General features: G+C 43.6%; 1 protein-coding gene across 6 annotated transcripts in view; it reads right to left on the bottom strand.

Annotated features, from left to right (window-relative positions):
* Ctps1 (CTP synthase 1) overlaps positions 1 to 18433 on the bottom strand; it is a 42997-nt gene that overhangs the window by 10452 nt on the left and 14112 nt on the right. For 4 of the 6 annotated variants that reach the window (XM_027399142.2, XM_027399144.2, XM_027399143.2 and 1 more), the window contains 12 exons: positions 15240 to 15391; positions 13919 to 14051; positions 10134 to 10222; positions 9429 to 9523; positions 8595 to 8657; positions 6237 to 6280; positions 4940 to 5036; positions 3928 to 3983; positions 3747 to 3843; positions 3024 to 3168; positions 2461 to 2549; positions 1216 to 2004 (listed from right to left, as the gene is read on the bottom strand). In XM_027399142.2, coding sequence (XP_027254943.1) covers positions 2465 to 2549; positions 3024 to 3168; positions 3747 to 3843; positions 3928 to 3983; positions 4940 to 5036; positions 6237 to 6280; positions 8595 to 8657; positions 9429 to 9523; positions 10134 to 10222; positions 13919 to 14051; positions 15240 to 15391 — 1056 coding nt within the window. In that variant the 3' untranslated portion in view covers positions 1216 to 2004; positions 2461 to 2464. Of the gene's footprint in view, positions 1 to 1215; positions 2005 to 2460; positions 2550 to 3023; positions 3169 to 3746; positions 3844 to 3927; positions 3984 to 4939; positions 5037 to 6236; positions 6281 to 8594; positions 8658 to 9428; positions 9524 to 10133; positions 10223 to 13918; positions 14052 to 15239; positions 15392 to 18433 lie in introns of those variants that run through there. The other 2 variants (XM_027399139.1, XM_027399141.2) reach the window with 1 other exon arrangement.

Here is an 18433-nt window from a genome sequence, read left to right as displayed (position 1 = left end):
AATCAAATAAATGAAAGTTAAGATAATGTCATTGCTCAAGAAGGCAGAGAATATTTCTGGGTATCACCAACCCATGTACCAAACATCATGCTAGATTTTAGTCCAGGTGGCAGCATCCTCAGAAGCACTTTCTCTGGAAGCTGGTTTCTGCTAAGGCAGGTAGTCACAGACAACACAGCTGCCACCTGCCCTTGTCCCATAGGTCTGAGGTGAGCACACTAAGGATAGAAGCCTGGCAGGTTTCCTCCTGCTAGGGAGAAGCCTCTGAGCCCTGGTAGTCATTGGACATGGAGGGCTGCCTTCCAGCACCACCCCATGACAAACTATGGGGAGCCATGTAGGGATTCCTTTTGCTGACAGGTTATAAGGGTAGCTGGCCTGTGGCAACTGGTCAATAGTGAGGCCATCTTCATCAGAAGAGAAACATCAGGAATGGCTCTTCCAAACCACTCCACACCCAGCCAAGCCCTCACAGTTGCAGTAACAGCAGTGGTCCCTCTGGGACACACTGCCTCAGTATGGGTAATGATGAGACCACTGGGTGGGAAGTACAATCAGCCACAATCCAGACAGGATTTTTACAGAAGTGAACATGTGAGCTCACTGAGAAATAAGAGAAAGACAGATGCTTTTGATTGGAGGCATTGGACCAGGGAATGAGAGGAGTTGAGGTTAGGAGCTGGGATAACTGGTGAGACGCATATTCCTCCCCAAGGCTCTATGTCTCAACTTGCAGCAAGTGAAGGATGTTACCACTTATACACTGCCAGGCCTCCAGCCTGAGAGTGAGTGAATGTTAATTTTGGAAAGTATCCTGTCCCCGTGATCTTAAATTTTTGAGCCTCAACTCTAGAGGTCAAGAATGAGTGCAAAGTGGGAGAGAAAGCAGACCAGCTGGTTAAAACAGCCCGGAGATCAGCTGTCTGGCTCCATGTGTGAAGTGTCCTGTCTGCAATGTGCAAAGGACCCTATCCAGGCAGCCCATGGTTCCTCTTTTCCCCTGCTAAGTAGCACACAGCAGCAATTGGCTCTTGATCCCTTGGCACATGATATGTCATGACAAACGGAAGCCTTGCTGAGAAATTCTGGTTGCTAAGAAGGCTTACAGCTTAATTTGATATAAAGATCAGATTGCTGGCTTAGGAGCAGCCCAGAATCGAAGCTCAGTGCCCATGGAAAATCACCCCAGCAAGTGGCAAAATGAGAAAGCACACCAATGGTTCTGCATTATTTATTAAGTTATGAGCATACACTGAGCCAGCCACCATAGTACAGGCACGTGACCATGCCCATTGCGGTGTCACATTAAGAAAATAACTTTTCGAATTGCATGTCAACTGCAATAACACCGTTCTGGAAGAAAAAAATACCCCCAAGTCAATGCTGCATACACGAGAGGGCTTCAGAACTAGTTTCCAAGATTCCTTGTTTCTTGACCCCTTGATGCAAGGAGTGTTCTCAGCCCCAAGAACAGGAAATGCAGCCAGCGCCCAGGGTTTTTATGTGACACTTCATAGAGCTTGTCTGATGTACCAGAGAACCAAACATCCCTCTAGATGGCCAGGGCCAACCACAGCTGGCACCAAGAGTTCCCCACAACTCAGCAGCACTGAGATTCCAGCAACACCCACAGTTAGCAGCCCAGGACTGTAAGTACTGGCACCCCAGGGAAATAACAGCATCACACTTGGATGACAGTGACTCAAGTGGTCGGAAAAACAGGGTAGTTGATGACCTTCCACCAGCCGCTGGCCACCATCAGGTCACATCCAGAGTCCTACTTCCCATGTCAGAAACAGAAACTGCAAAGGAATTTTCTCACAAACAGGTATGTCACAGGATCCAATATAAATGATAGGACATGCAAGTGACAAAGTTTTCCAAATACCTTTCCCCCATAATAAAATAATCTTAATAAAAACATAATTTAAAGGAAGTGTCAAAAGCAGAGTGTAAAATCATAGTTGTAAACTATCAGGTCAAAGGCTTTCTTGAAGAATCATCCTGTTTTAAAAAAAAAGGGGGGGGGCTAGAATTACATGATGTTTTATTAGAGAAGTGATTTTTACCTGGTCAGCTGCCAGCCACCACAGGCACAAGTCCTGTTCCTGTGGGAACTGCAGAAGCCTACATTTGCAATTCCACAGAATCACGCACCATCAAGGCCTGCAGCAACCTCTATGCTGTGCTCAGCCAGATGCAAGCACTCTGTCCACAGCAGCAGCCTGTTTCAAGGCTGCTGAGAAAGCAAGTCCCAATGACTGACAAATGCCTGCATGTGTGGAGGGAGTGTGAGTATATGGATCTGTGTGTGTGTGTGTCTATGTGGAGAACACAGGTTGACAAGTGTCTTCCTGTCACTCTCCAGCTTTTTGAGACAATTTCTCAAAGACTCTACAGCTCACCAACAGTCTGTTTCCACTTTTTCTTTTTTTAATAAACCTTAAAAATGTCACTTACCAGATCAGTCCTGATTTATTGATGGAAACTTCAGTTCAGTGATTTCAGAATCGGGGGAGCTGCTCCCGCTTCTGTCACTGTAGGTGTCCCTGTGGAATTCAGAAGATTTACTTATCTCCCAGAAAACACTCACTTTACTTACCCATCTTTGTAACCACTGTTATACAGCAGTATGTGTCCACTCATGGCAACTATCTCTAACACACATGGGAGGCTGTGGAGGGATTTCCTTCCTCTAGTTCCCAGAGATCCACCCCTGCCCCTGAATACTTCAGAACTGATATACTAGCCACCTACTCAGAGAAACCAGTTTCAGATAATAATAATAAAAAAAAGTAATCGAGCATAAGCCCACCTGGTCATGACTCAATTGCCATGGACAGGATCTGCCTAGCAGCATTATCAGAACCCAGAAACTAGAGATGAGGCCTAGCCAGTAAGACAGGAGAAGCCTAACAAAACCCCAGGGAAAGGATGGGAAGCTTCATCAGCACAAGGACCAGGCCTGCCACCTGGCTTTTTCTTAAGACTATGTAGATCCTCACCATAATTAGTACCCCTACCTGGGTGAGAGCCGGCAGCCTTTCTGTAAGTAGTGTGAGAGCCTCCCAACAGAGGCCAGGAGGAGGCCAAAGTAGGGCGGGGAGGGCTTGATAGGCCTTGACAGGAACTCGGGGTGGTATTGCACCCCAATAAAGAATGGATGATCTGCAACACAAATTCAGAAGGAACAATTAGTATTCTGTGCATCCAAAGATGAGACAAAACCTAAGAGTATTTGAAAGTAACTCTATCACCCAGTTTTGGGTAAAGGGAAGTCCAAAGCAGGAGTGAGCTGACACTTTGCTCAATACCGTGTACCTCACGGCTGAGTCTCCTGCTCTCTCTGGAGTCCCATCTGAGTATCCTGTGACTTGCACAGGTTGAGCCCCACAGTTCACATGAAAGCTGAAAGGGATTTAGCACCAGCTCTTCATGCTAGGGGAGGAACTTGAGCCCAGGGCTATATGGCTGCTGTGGAAGCCATGGTTAGGGATGCATCTCCCATCTCTAGAGCTGTGTCAAAAGCTAGCTGCTCCCCAGATACTGCTGCTTCGTCAGGATTCTGAGCTTTTCTTTTTCTTGAAACAAGGTCTAGCTCTAGCCCCAGCTGGCCTGGAACTCATTATCCTCCTCCCCCAGCTCTCCAAGTATGGGAATTTCAAGTGTGTGACACCACCACACCTGGGTAACACATTTTTTTATTTCCCCACACACCAAGGAATTATCACTACCCATACAGTCACCTTCCAACTCCACAATCTCCATCCTCTCGCCTTCAACATCTTGGCCAACAAACTTCAAGCCTTGCTCTTCCAAGCACTTTTTCAAGACTGGATTCACCTAGTAGGACAGAAAAACTCATTGTGCTGGCCTCTCCACTCCTTTCTTTGCAGAGTAACAGAAGGAGCAGACTCACATCCTCACCTCAAATCGGTGGCGGTGCCTCTCTTCCAAGTAGTCTGTGTCTCCATAGAGTTTTCCTGCAAAAAAATCGGGCAATTTGTATGATTTCTGCCTGCACAAACAATCCATGCAAAATACTAACTTCCCAATTCACTCTATTATGTAGGTAAACCAAGCTACCAAAATTCTGCTAGCCACATTCACCTGCTCTTAATATAATTCTGACAAATAATTCCTGGGCTCTGTCTCTCTGCCCGAACCAAGTACCATAACAGGAACAAACTTTCACAACCTCCTGCTAAATATAAAGCACTGTGCTACTGGGAACCACCACAGGACCAGGCTAGGCCATCCTAGAGAGTCAGCTCCCCAAGAACAGTGTGTCTGGAAGGGAAATGAAAAGCTGGTGGGCACCTGGTGACTATGGATGAACAGACACAATGTGTGCAGATGGGGTGCTTACTGACTCACTCCTCACTGCCTACTGAGACCCCCAAGCCCATAGAACAGCACAGTTGAAAGAACTTGAAAATGGTATAAATGATTCTCAAACTAGTTTGGCACTGGAACCCCCAGGCAGGCATAGAGTACCTCTACTAATGGTTAAAACAGCATTTCCATTGGGCAAGGCAATGTCTAATATCTAATTTTCTTAGGTATTTTCCTCCTCCAATTCCCATTAAGTTTTTAAACTATGATTAAATTAAACTATGTGATTTTTCTTTTAACTACCAAATTCCACAGTTTTATTTACTATTATAAGAAAGTAACAGCAAATTGCAATGAATTCAACCTAATAGCCTGTCTTGTTCAGGAGTCCATATCCAAGGGCTCAGGTGTATTGCCAAAGACTGTCTAGCTAACACAGTACATCCTAAACAAGCACGAGAAAGAGGGAGGAGGAAAGAATTGCAAAAGCAGGAGGAACAAAGCCAATAAAAGGTTGGCATGGCTCTTTGGAGCTACAGCACCACCTAGCCCATGTGTCCTGTACAGACCAGGACAAAAGCCAGACTCATGTGAAACAACTTACTCATGACTGAGTTCTTGGTCTGGAACAGGGTTCTTCTCTTGCCCAGCCTCATGGTTCCACCCATCTGCCCAGGGTTATGTTCTGGCATGTCTATGACCTAGAAATGTTCAGAAAACAAATCTGACTACCACACTCTGCTGCTGTTAGACTCAGACCTCGTTCCCCAAATGGAGCACTCCCAGGCAGGAGTTCAGTGCTTCACCCTGCCTAATGATGCTGTCCCTTGCCCTAGCACTTGGGATGCTAAAGGCTATGTACTGTGGCACAGCAATATGGACACAAGACTAACTAACTAATCAGACACAGCTGTTCTGTGAGCCTGAGAAAAGCCTTTAACAAGTCTATGAACAGGTAGACTGTGGCATGCCAGAAGGGTCTAGCCTAACCCACCTCCTGGGACCGCATACCTCAGCATCTTACAAACCCGTCCATGGTTCCCTATGCTCTACTCCCTCAGCCCATTGTTCTTACATTAACAAAACTCCAACTTCATATCAACAAATATGCAGATGCGAAGTCACTGAGACAAAAAACTTGTCCACCTTTTCAAAGTGTTCTCGTTGACAAAATAGTCCCTCATACATAACCAATGCTCAGCATTTGCTGAATACTAAAAAAGAAAATGTTTAATATGCCTGTCACTCATGGACTAGGGATTCAAAGACAAAGACACTGCCCCTTCTCAGTGAGCCTTAATACCATCACAGGCTGACTAGCCCACATGCCCCCAGGTGTTCAACAACAGCAGGATTGCAGCCTAGAAAAATTTCACTTATCACTAAAGAAATCACCACCCCTGAGCTTGTCAACCTTCCAGACTGGCACCAGGGAGAACATGAACTGTTATATGGAACGGAGAAAAGTGGCTACCATGAAGCAAGCCTCCATCCACACACTTCCCTCCAGGAACTGAGCAGACAGGAGAGCTATCTCCCCTTGCTAGCAGGGATCATACCTGTCCATTCCATGTTCCCTGTGGTAACCTGGAAAGACTGGTAAGGAACTAAATGAAAACTCAAAAAATTCTTGTCATAGCCAGGCGGCAATGGTGGTGCACGCCTTTAGTCCCAGCACTTGAAAGGCAGAGGCAGGAGGATCTCTGTGAGTTCGAGGCCAGCCTCCAAAACCACAGAGAAACCCTGTGTCTAAAACCAAAAAAAAAAAAAAAAAAAGCTCTTGTCATGAGGTCTGAGAGGTCTTTGGGACATATTGTCCTCACTGCCTGTCTACCCTGCCCTGCATCACAGATGTCCATCCACCCCTTCTAAGTCCTGAGAGGTTCAAATGCTTGACTCACCACAGGATGACTAGTCTTAGGGTCAAATTCTGTAGAATTGGCATCTGAAAAGTTATAATAATTTTAGTTATGAAAATAGGTATAAACAAAACCTGTTACTAGTTTCATGCCAAGCATCAAATCATGATCTCTCTCAGTTTGAAGTCAATAATTACAGGCTGGGAAGAATGGCCACATAGTTTAAGAGCACTCACTGCTCTTCCAGACAACCTAGGTTTGATTTGCAGCACCCACACAGCAACTGACAACCATACATAACTCCAGTTCCAGATCCACTGCTTTCTGACCTCCATGGACACCAAACAAGCAGATTGTACTTAACATACATGCAGGCGAACACTCATGCACAAAGTAAAAATAAATAAATAATAAATGATTAGAAAACTATGGAACATCAATAGCCAGATGTGGTGGCACATGTCTTTAATCTCAGCACTCAGTAGGCAAAAGCAGGTGGATCTCTGGTGGATCCTGGTCTACATAGAGTTTCAAGCCAACTAGAGTTACACAGTGAGACTTTGTCTCAAACAAAGAAAAAGAAAAAAAAAAAAAGAAAGAAAAGAAAAAGAGAAAACTAAGAATTTTAGTTAAAACATGATCACATGGCTTTTCCCCCTTCAGGGGACAGCATTTTTTTTTTTTTTTAAGATTTTATTTATTTATTATGTATACAACATTCTGCTTCCATGTATATCTGTACATCAGAAGAGGGCACCAGATCTCTTAAGGGATGGTTGCGAGCCACCATGTGGTTGCTGGGAATTGAACTCAGGACCTCTGGAAGAGTAGTCGGTGCTCTTAACCTCTGAGCCATCTCTCCAGCCCCAGGGGACAGCATTTTTAAAATAAGACTTAACACAGGCAAATTTGCCCTATCAAACCTTTAACTTTCTGGAAAGTCGAACAGTTCTTACATTAACTTTTCATTCTGTTATAGGTTCTCTAGGATGAACAAGAATGGCTCGTCTACCTTTCCTCAGCATCTATTATGCTGTCATCCTCAGCTAAGTTAGTAATTAGCTAGTTTGTTGTTTTTCTTTGCAGCACTGGAGCTGAATCCAGGGTCTTGCACATGTCCAGCCCTTTTTCATTTTTAGTTTGAGACAGGGTCTTGCTGTAGAGACCAGGCCATCATGGAACTTGTTCTGTATGCAGGCTTCTATCTGTGATCCTATCCTGTCTCAGTCTATGAAATAGCTGGGAAGTTAACCAATTTCAACATAAACAACCTTTCTATACTTCATGAAATGTATCATATAACCATAAGCAAAGCCACTAGTTAAAAAGGCAAAGTACCTAGCACTGTTTTTGGTTCTTTCTGTATGAAAATAAGGTACTGTTCCCTGCCTGGGCCGAAAACCAGGCTAAGCATATCATCAGGCCACATGCCCGATTGGGAACCCCAGGGGGATGCAGGAGCTCTTGGTGATGGGCAGACAGTCCTTGTAAAGACTCTGACACCAGAAATAAAGGACAAGCTGCTTATCCCACTGAGTCATGGTTCCCAGGGTTGTGAGATGAAATGCAGCCTTGGCCACAAGTCAGCTGCCCAGATTGTCTTACACTACATAAATCAGACAGCTTTTCCACACCTACATGCTGCTTAATTTTGTAGCAATCTCAAAAGTAAGTCTGAGCTGTGAGAAGACAGTGATGTTCAGATGGTTTCCCATGGACATCCAGTTTGAGGTAGATCTTACACTATCTGAACACTTTCTACCTGCCAAGGACTGCTAGGGACTATTTGTTTATAGTATTTCAACTACTTTTGTTGTTATTTTTCAAGACCTGGTTTCTCTGTATAGCCCTGGCTGACCTGGAAATCATTCTGTAGACCAGGCTGACCTTGAAATCAAGAGATCCACCTGCCTCTGCCTCTGCCTCCCGAGGGATCAAAGGCATGTGCTGATGTAGCCACCACCACTACCACCCAGCTTCACCTAATTTTTTCAAGTAGGATCCACTCTGATGCCTATTTTACAGGCCAACCGAAGCCAGAGAGACTAAGTTGCCTAAAATCACCTTATTTAGTGATAAAGCCAAAATTTGAGCCCAAGTCTATAACTGCACACAACCCTCCAGTAGGTCAGTGGCTTCTTACTGGGTACCATCTGGGTGGTGGTCAGTGTATTCAACAAAGTGAGAATCTTGAGACAAGAAAGGCAGGGGCAATATCCAAAGACCTACTCACTCAGGAGCTCCCTCATGCATATATAGAGGGATACAAGGTGCCTACTTCCCTGAACACTGAGACATACTGAGACAGCAGGCATCATGCTCACAGCTCTCAACCACCAGCAGCACACAATGGCTGTCCGGCCCCTCCAGGAATCAGTTATTAAGCATATACTTACTTACCTTGCCATCCCAGCACATTTCTTGAGAATTCTACCACTGCTAGCTGCATTCCTAAGCACACACCTTCCAAGAGAAGGAAAACCTGTCAATCTCCACTGAGAGGGAAACTCCTAAGGTTCCCAAGCCTGTCAGTGTTTTCATGTCCTGAGTGGAAATCACATGCTTAAGATCACGTCAGAAACACCCACAGCTCTACCTGTACTGAATTAAAACCAGGACCTATGTGTGAAGATTTGGGGTTCTGCAAATCTCCTCAATTAAAGAAATAAAACTCCACTCAGTACCTTAAAATCCAAGCTCCTAATCCTTTCTCAGTTAAGTTCTCATTTACAGGTTGATCAAGTTAAAAGCTACATACATCTGCAGCAACAGGAAGCATCCAAAAATCACTTTGCCCAGTTATTGGCTGGTTTGCCAAGTGAGGACACAAAGCACAGCCTTACATGCACTGCAAACAGCATTTCCTACCCAAAGTCCACTTTCTCAAAATTCCTTGTCATATACATGGAGCTCATAAACTTTCCATATTACGAATCTGAGGGCCAACAAGATGGCTCAGTAGGTAAAGGTGCTTGCCACCGCGTCTGATAACCTAAGTTCAATTCCTGGGGCAAAAACAGTAGGAGAGAACAGACCCCCCAGCAAGTCGTTCTCTGACCTCTACATGTGTGCCATGGCATGTGCCTAAGCACATACACATAAATAAATGTAATTGAATTTCCTCCAGAAAATTCTCCTCTCTAGAAAAACAAAATGTGTGCATGTCTTGCTTCACTGGCAACTTCCCTCATTCTTCTTTCTCCCAGGAGAAGAGGGCACAGTAGAGCTCCGTACCCAAAAAAGGCTTCTTCTGTTTCCGAGCCCAGGCAATTGCTTGAATTTTTCCTTCTGTTCCTCGAACACCAAATCCTCCTGGAACCAGCACTCCACTGCAGAGAGAAGACACAAAGCAACTTCCCTTTCCCACTAATCCAGCCCTCAGTCATACCAAAGAAGCCACTGCCAAAACACGGAGCCATTAACTTACTTCCCATATATCTAAGCTCCCAGGGTCTGAGTCTTTAACTGGGAGACTATGGGTGCAATTTCTATGCTTGTAAACAGGATGGACTAAGTGCAAACAGAAACATGGGCTCCATGACATGAACAAATAATGGTCTATCATGATGATGATACTACTGCCCTTGCCCCTAGTTCATTATTCATGTTTCTTTTCAGTATAACCTGGGCTATACTGCCTCAGCTTAAGTACTAAACTATTTCCTTAAGTATCACATTTCCTCAGGATTCCAATGCTTCTCATTTCCCATGGTGGGGGAGGTGGGGCGCCTTTCCTCCTCAGCACTGTGTCACACTGACTAAACATCTCAGAGCTCATAACCCTGAGTGTTCTAGTGCATTCAAACTTCCCAGTAAATGAGAATTAGGCGTTCTAATCATTAAAAGGCATTTTAACAGGCAAATGACCTCCCTCAACACTGGAAGCACAGGTCTGTGTTGTTGATTGGCATAAGCGCCATGTCAGAGAAGTCTACTTACTGAGCACTGCAGAGCTTCTGCCATGCCTCATGGTAACGCACAGGCTCCTCCTGCAGGGTGCTAGGCTCCAGGTCTGTGGAATCAATGTACTGGGGCACCAGGCAGGGAGAGTAACAGGAGTTATAAATCCAACCACACTCTAAACTTTCAAGTAACATTATCAATGTTCCCTCTCTCTTGATTTTAGTTTTAAAGTGAACATAATTAAACTCAATAATTTAGTATTTAATAATTTAATAAAATTAAATATTTTAATTAAGGTTCTTCTAAAATTATTTAATCTTCAAGTCCAATTCTACCCACTCCCACTCCACTCAGAGTATTTAGATCTTGCAAGTAAGCCACTGGAGGGGAGAGACTATCCTCTGTTCAAATGACAGTTTCCACAAGCCATCTCCATATATGTTTTTGGTGGATTTGCTAGCTGGTTTTTCCATTTTTTTTTTCCCCACCTGAATCAAAGTATGACTTAGAAACAATGTACCCTTTAATGGCTAGTTTTATGTCAACTTGACACAAGCTAGCCATCACAAAGGCGGGAGACACAGTTGAGAAAATGCCTATTGAAGATCAGGCTAAAGGCAAGCCTGTGGAGCATATTCTTGATTGGTCATTGATAGGGGAGAACCCAGCCCATTGTGGGTGGTGCCATCCCTGGGCTGGTGGTCCTGAGTTCTATATTAAACACAGAATGAGCAAGCCATGGGGAACAAGCCAGTAAGCAACACCCCTCCATGGCCACTGCATCAGTTCCTGCCTCCAGGTTCCTCCCTTGATTGAATTTATATCTTGACTTCCTTTGATAATGAACTGTGATGTGGCAGCATAAGCCAGATGAACCCTTTCCTCCAAGTCGCTTTGGTCATGGTTTCATCACAGCAATAGTAACCCTGACTAAGACATAACCCTTAAGACAGACATACCCCGTGAAGACAGAATATACCCCTGAAAACAGAAGGTACCCCATGAAGATTATCACCCAGTTACAGATACAGTGCCATTGTCCCAAAACACCCTTTCACCCTGGGGACAGTTGTTCACTGCTTCTCAATTCCAAACAACCACAGGACTGATTCTGCCACCACAGATTGGCCTTGCCTCTTCTACAACTCATCTTTTCTAGAACTCTCAGGTAACTGTACTGGCCTGTCATTGGAGTTCTGACAGGATATATCCTCAGCTGCAGCCACTAAGTGCATATTCACTATGTTCCCTTTTAAAAGGGTCCTGCCCACCTCTCATCCTTTTCTCTCTTTCACTCTCTGTCTGTCTGTTTCCCCCCCCACCCCCTTTTCCTCTCTCCTGCTGCTCCTGTCCTGGGAGGCTGGTCTCACCCCTCCCCTTTTTATGATCCCTTTCCCTAATGTAAGAAAAAAAAAAAAAAAGCCCCCTGCTTAAACCCTGTTGCATGGCAGCACGCTGCTTTTCTTAAAGAGTCAAGACTACAAACTTGTAGTCTTGAGTCTGGTTTCTTTTGTCTGACATCCATCTGACATACACTATGGATATTTGTTCCTTTGTATTGCTGAATCAATTTCCACTGCATAAATATATCACTCTACCCACTGAACTGCTATAGACATTTGAGTTGTTTCTAGACTTGAGCTGGCATAAAATCTTTTTGTATTGTTTTTTTTTTTTTTAAACAGGGTCTCATATACCCCAGGCTAGCCTCCACCTGTCTTATATAGCTGTGAACGACTCTGAACTTCTGATCCTCCAGTCTCTACTTCCCAAATGCTGAGATTACAGGCATACAGCACCATGCCAAGTTTTATGAGGTGCTGAGAACTGAACAGAGAGATTCACTGAATGCCAGGTAAGCAAGCACTCTACCAACTGAGCAACCTCCTCAGCCAACATTTCCATTTCTCTTGAGTAAATACCAGGGAATGAAAGCATAATACTATTCTACTTTGATATGAAACTGTCAGTGCCCCTTTAACACACCTTCCTGGCAGCATGCACAAGGTCCCCTGTCCTCTCAGCCACCCTTTGGGTATGTGCTGCCAGCCCATTGAGACTCATTTGCAATTATTTCTGTGAAAATCAAGTGCTAAGCATCTATCCTATTGCATCTTATTTTACAACTTCTTTCCTTGCCTCTCCCTCTTCCTTTTTGATAGGTCTCATATATTCCAAGCTAGATAAAACCCAAATCAAAGTATGACTTAAATAATAAGATATGAGCATTTTAGCAGTATTAGATTCTAATACAATGTAAATGAAAATGACCTTGAGGTTCTGATCTTACCTTGCTTGATCCATCCCAATTTCACTTGACCTAAAAGCTGCTCAGATTATACTGGTTTATTTCTTATAGAATCCTCTCTTCAAATCTTATTGGATTTTTTTTTTTTTTTTTTTGCTATTGTGCCTAATCTCCTGTCTAATACCTTGCAGTTACTTCCCAAAACCTCAGGGCAAAAATCTGTGTTGACCTAGTTCATGTCCTCCCTACCACCTACAGATCCTCTCTAGTTCAGTCAACTGTTCTACTCTCCAGGTCCTTGGACACCCTTCCTTCCCTCTGCCATCCCAAGCCCTTTTCAACCTCTTCAGGGGCCTTCCTCTCTCAGATATCTACCAAGGCAAGTGATCCTCTTTCCTAGGTGTTCTATGTCTGAGAGCCTGAATATTTCTAAAAAGCTGGGACTTTCAATTCTTTATTTTTCTCTCAGCCCCCACCATTAAATGCATGGTGGCCACAAGGTAATCACCCTGTAGTGGGAACTTATGTGCCTTCATGGGCCCTGGGTACCAAGCTCCTATTCACCTCTCCTCCATCTCCTAGAAAAGCTCCAGCCAGTGCAAGAGAACTAAAAGCTCTAAACAGACCAGCTGACTTCCAAAGGAAGTGACTAATCCAGCAGTTACTATATAGCAGACTCAATCTCAGCAGTTCCCAGTACCATTTATTTAGCTCTTAACCACAGGAGAAAGGGCTATCACAATCCCCCTTTAAAGAAAACCTAGGCAGGAGAAGGCTAATATATCCAAGATCACAGAGCACTTGGGCAATAGAGCCAGCACCCCAGGTCTGACCACCGCTCTGAAGTCTGTGCCTTTAACTGTGATACTTGATGGGAGTATATACTGACACTGCACCAGAGCAGCTATTGGGAAGGGAGTCTTAGACAGCAGCATCAGCTGTGCGCTGTACCTATGTCCACCAAGCCCTCCCATTCTACAGGGACTGACACACAGACCCATGCACTAAGGCCCTTTCATTATTTCTGGAAAATATTCTGGTGTCTCCTTGGAGCCAAAAACCAACATGAATCTTTCTTTTTTGTGGATTTTTTTCTTTTTCTTTTTGGTTTTTTGAGACAGTGTTTTTCTGTGTAGTTTTGTAGACCAGGCTGGCCTCCAACTCACATAGATCCACCTCCCTCTGCCTACCGAGTGCTGGGATTAAAGGTGCATGCCACCACCGCCCATCCATCAAATCTTTCTTATCCCTAAAAATGAATGCAGAGGTCCAAAAACCATAAAGCAGACAGGCATGAAGTATCTACAAGATCACAAGGCTTGAGTCTTCTAGACGACTCAGTGAGTAAAGGAATTTGTTGTCAAGCCTGACAACCTAGTTTAATCCCTAGAACCCACATTGTGGAAATTAAAAAATGGACTTCTATAAATTGTCTTCTGACCTCTACATGTGTGCCATGGCACACACACAGATGCACCCACATATTCCTACACACGATAAATTTTTTAATGTGTAAAACACACACAAGCTACTTCCATGTACTCCTTAGTTGTACCTACACACCCTTCCTTACCTTTATCTCCAACTTGTGGTTAATAGCCAATGCAGAATGCTCTAGAGCTTTAATGACAGATGCATAGGAGTCTGAGAATTTGGTGTATTTGCCCACAAGAGCGATAGAGCAGGTCTCCAACAAGCGATCATATCTAGCAAATAAGGGTCAAGACAGTTACTTACAATATCCACACTATCATGGGACTGAAATTACTTCTGCAGAAGGGGGAAACATGCCTGGGAAGGTGATAGAGTATCACCCCAGTACCGTGTGCAGAACGAAAAGGACCCTCAGATCAAAAGGGCAGTCTTGGAAAGAGAGTAGGATTGGAGTAAGGAGATGGTTCAGTGGGTAAAAGCACTTGTCACGCAAGCTTGATGATCTGAGATCCATCCCCAGAATCGACAGTGTGAGAAAAAAAGACCTCCACAAGTTGTCCTCTGACCTCCACATATACACCGTCCCCAGAATCGACAGTGTGAGAAAAAACAGACCTCCACAAGTTGTCCTCTGACCTCCACATATACACCATGCCATGCATACATCCAATCACACAAACATAACAAAAATAAATGTCATTAAAAAAAAAAAAATCAATGCCAGGTGTTGGTGGCGCACGCCTTTAGTCCCAGCACTTGGGAGGCAGAGGCAGAGGCAGGCGGATCTCTGTGAGTTCGAGGCCAGCCTGGTCTAGAGCCAGTTCCAGGACAGACTCCAAAGCAATGCAGAGAAACCTTGTCTCGAAAAAAAAACAAAAACAAACAAACAAACAAACAAAACCCAAAAAACTATAGGCTATTTTTATGGCTACATGCAAATGGACACAAAAGATAGCCACATAAATGGCCACAAACAAAACAAAACAAAAACCTGTCCAAATGAAAGCAGTTATCACAGACTATGTGTGCACACAATGTTATCACAGTTATTTTCCAACATTTTGACTAACCCTGCTCTAGGCAATGAGTTAGTATCACAGAAATGAGACAACCTTAGAGCTTTAGGACAAGGTGGCAGCAGTCCACTCCTGCTCAGCCCTTTCTAGCTGAGTGAATGGCATGTTCCCAAACACAGCTTAGATATCAGTGATATGACTCAGGAGTACAGCAGCCAAGGCTAGCATTCCTGCAGGCTCTGGGAATACATGTGCCTCTCAGCCACTAGACTGCTGTTGAGTTGATGAGAGAGAGTACAGCACACTCTTTGTAATCTGAACTCACTGCTTGGAGTTCTAGTACCAGCCTAGCCAGGTCCTCCTCCTCTGTGCTCCTTTCTTACTATGGTAAACAGAGCCTGTACAAAAGACTAAGGCACGCATACACAACAATTTATGACAAACCTGTCTGCCATCTCCTTCCATTTCATCAGCATTTTTCGTGACTGTCTCTCAATAGGAAGGTCAAGTCTCCGAAGAAAATAGTCTACAACCCCTTGCTCTTCTAACAACAAGGGTACCCGGTAGATGGATGAAACATCATGAACACAGATCACCTGTTTAAAAAGAAGAGGGGAGGGATTTAATAAAAACAACTAAATAGGGTTACATCTACATGATCTTAAGGGGAAAAAAACTTTAAATTTGAAACAAAAATAGAAAGGTGATTTTTCTAGAAAAAGATAAACTTCCAACTGATTCAAGAATAGAAAATAAGTGGAGACTATTATGAACAAGGATGCAAAATCCTATAAAGAGAGCCAGATGTGGTGGTACATACCTGTAATACCTGCACTCAGGATGCTAAGACAGGTAAAGCATAAATTGGAGGCCAGCTTAGTACCTCAAACAACAAAAGTATGCCCACAGAGCCCTGACAGCTTAAATCAATGGTTCTCAAAATCAGCTGTACAGAAGAATCTCTGAGGGAGTTTATAAGAATTTCTAAGTCTATGCTGTACCCATGACCACTCAGGTCCAAGTCTCTGGAGGTGGGAGGTTCCCGGCTTATCCCAGTGTGTAGCCAAATTTGAAATCCACTGCAGTGGGTCATTTTAAAGTGGAATCTGGCTTCTCTCCCATAAGGAATCTAGATTTTAAGAACAAATACAAGACATGAAAGTAGAAGGGGATTTATACAGTAGGGAAAAGGCAGAAAACTAGCAGGAAGTGGGAAATAAGAAGTTTTTAAAAAGAGGGGGAGGGGATAATTGGAGCCAGGTGGTGGTGGTGCATGCCTTTAATCCCAGCACTGGGGAAAGGAAAGCCCATTTCTGTGAGTTCGAGACCAGTATGGTGTACAGAGCAAGTTCCAGTACAGCCAGGACTACACAAAGAAACGCTGACTCAAAAAAAAACCAAAAATAAATAAATAGTAAATAAATTCAAAGTTCATGATATATACTATGGAAATGTTATAAACAAACTGATCCTTCTGTACAATGAGTATACGCCAATATTAAGAGCAACACCGAACATGCCACATGAACACATTAAAAAGGAAAAAAATAAAATGTCACTGGAGTCGGGCAGTGGGTGGCGCACGCCTTTAATCCCAGTACTCGGGAGGCAGAGGCAGGTGGATCTCTGTGAGTTCGAGACCAGCCTGGTCTACAACAGCTAGTTCCAGGACAGCCTCCAAAGCCAAACAGAGAAACCCTGTCTCGAACACCCCCCCCCCCGCCCGCCCGCCACAAAAAAAAAAAAAAGAGTATTATAGCAGGATGGTGATGGCACATGCCTTTAATCCTAGCACTCAGGAGTCAGAGGTAGGCGGATCTCTGTGAGTTTGAGGCAAGCCTGGTCTACGAAAGTTCCAGGACACCTAGGACTGATACACCGAGAAACCCTGTCTCAAAAAAACCAAACTACTAATAAATAAAAAGAATATTAGGAAAAATATTCTGAAATATTCTGGAGATATAAAATACCCACATTCTAACACTTAAAACTCCTGCTTACTCTTAAAAGAACAAGGGAAGATGGCCCTTGTCACTATTCAGAGATCCTGGTGATGTCACCGATTATAGTCAAACAAGAAACACCATATGATTTGAAAAACTAAATAACTGGTACTACATGCGTGCATCATGACTGCCTGTGTGTGCCCATAAAAAATAAGACTTACAGAAAACTGTATCTAACAGAATTTTATTAGGATGCTAGACTATAGACCATAAGAAACCACCAAGGTGCCCCACATGTGGGCCATTTCTAATCAAGAATACAATTTTTAAAAATATTATTCACTATGGTAACAAAATTCATGAAGTCATACATAATCCTAACGTTTATGAAGCAAATCTTACATATAATACAAGAAAAGATGATCACAAATAGCCCTTTCAACAACAAACAGGGCTGGATACCTGGATACCCATACATGAAAAGATAGTTTGTCAATCCTTACCTTGCACTGTACACAAATGCTGACTAAAAATGTGTCTGATATAATATAAAACTCTAGAGAAAATTGAGGAAAATCTTCATGACCATGATTAAGCAGGGTTTTAAAAATAGCCAGAAAGCAGCACAACCCACAAAAGAAAACTTTGAGCATTTAAAAGTTTCTATGCTCCACTAAGAGCATAAAAGCAAGCCAGAGGCTGAGAAAAAACACTGCACATCATATACCTGACAAACGACTACATTCATACTAACTTCTTACAACTTGATATAATCAACCTAATGTTTAAAATAGGCAGAAGACCAGGAATTCAAATCTATGTTAGTGAATAACAGTAAAGTTTTCACAGCTTTTCTTTTTTTGTTTTTGTTTTGTTTTGTTTTGTTTTGAAACATGTAGTAGTCCTGGCTGTCCTAGAACTAGCTATTTAGAGTAGGCTGGCCTCAAACTTAAGAGAGATAAACCTGCCTCAGCCTCCGAAATACTGGGATTAAAGGAGTACATTGCCATGCCCAAAGAATAGTTCTTGTGAATGTCAATTCTGCTGAAGACAGGAATCTCGGCTCCAAAGCTACACAGAGAAACCCTGTCTCGAAAAAACAAAAAGACAGCAATCTCCCCCTCTTCACTTGTGAAGACAGAAATACCTGAAATGAAGTGCACAATAAAGGGCCACTGTGAAAAACTAAAAATCATTCTGTGCTCCATGGGTTGAGTGTGAAGCAGAACCTAAGAAGGAGCCCCTAGCTTAGGAGTCACAAAAGGAACCCCACTCCAGTCCCAGATACCCTTACCCCAAGGCCTGAGTCCTCATGGAGAAGTCCTCAGTAAAAATTCAAGGAAATTTCCTCTGGCTCCATGCATGTCTATGCTAAGCCAATGATCTGAACTGCCCCTTTTCCCAAGTCTCATTAAGTGGATTGCTCTCATTTTAAAGCCCGTTTTGCTGTCCCCAACCAGGTCTGCTGGGCTCTTCTGTTTGCTCTCCTGACCCTCAGTCATGGAACAGTAAAACAAACTCTACATACACCCATCTAAAAAACTCCTTGCCTGTACCTTCCTTCTGATCTCCTTCAGCCAATTCTGAGTGTTATGGTTTCCACAGGATTTGAGGCCCCTCAACCGCCCAATGTGGCTGGAGGATTGGGCCCAAACTGGCATAACTGGAAGGTTTTGTGGAACTCAGGTCTAG

Source organism: Cricetulus griseus, chromosome 2 (genome assembly GCF_003668045.3).
Source record: "Cricetulus griseus strain 17A/GY chromosome 2, alternate assembly CriGri-PICRH-1.0, whole genome shotgun sequence".
Lineage (NCBI taxonomy): Eukaryota > Metazoa > Chordata > Mammalia > Rodentia > Cricetidae > Cricetulus > Cricetulus griseus.
Note: the sequence above shows the minus strand (reverse complement) of the source record. Positions and strands in the feature narration are given on the sequence as shown.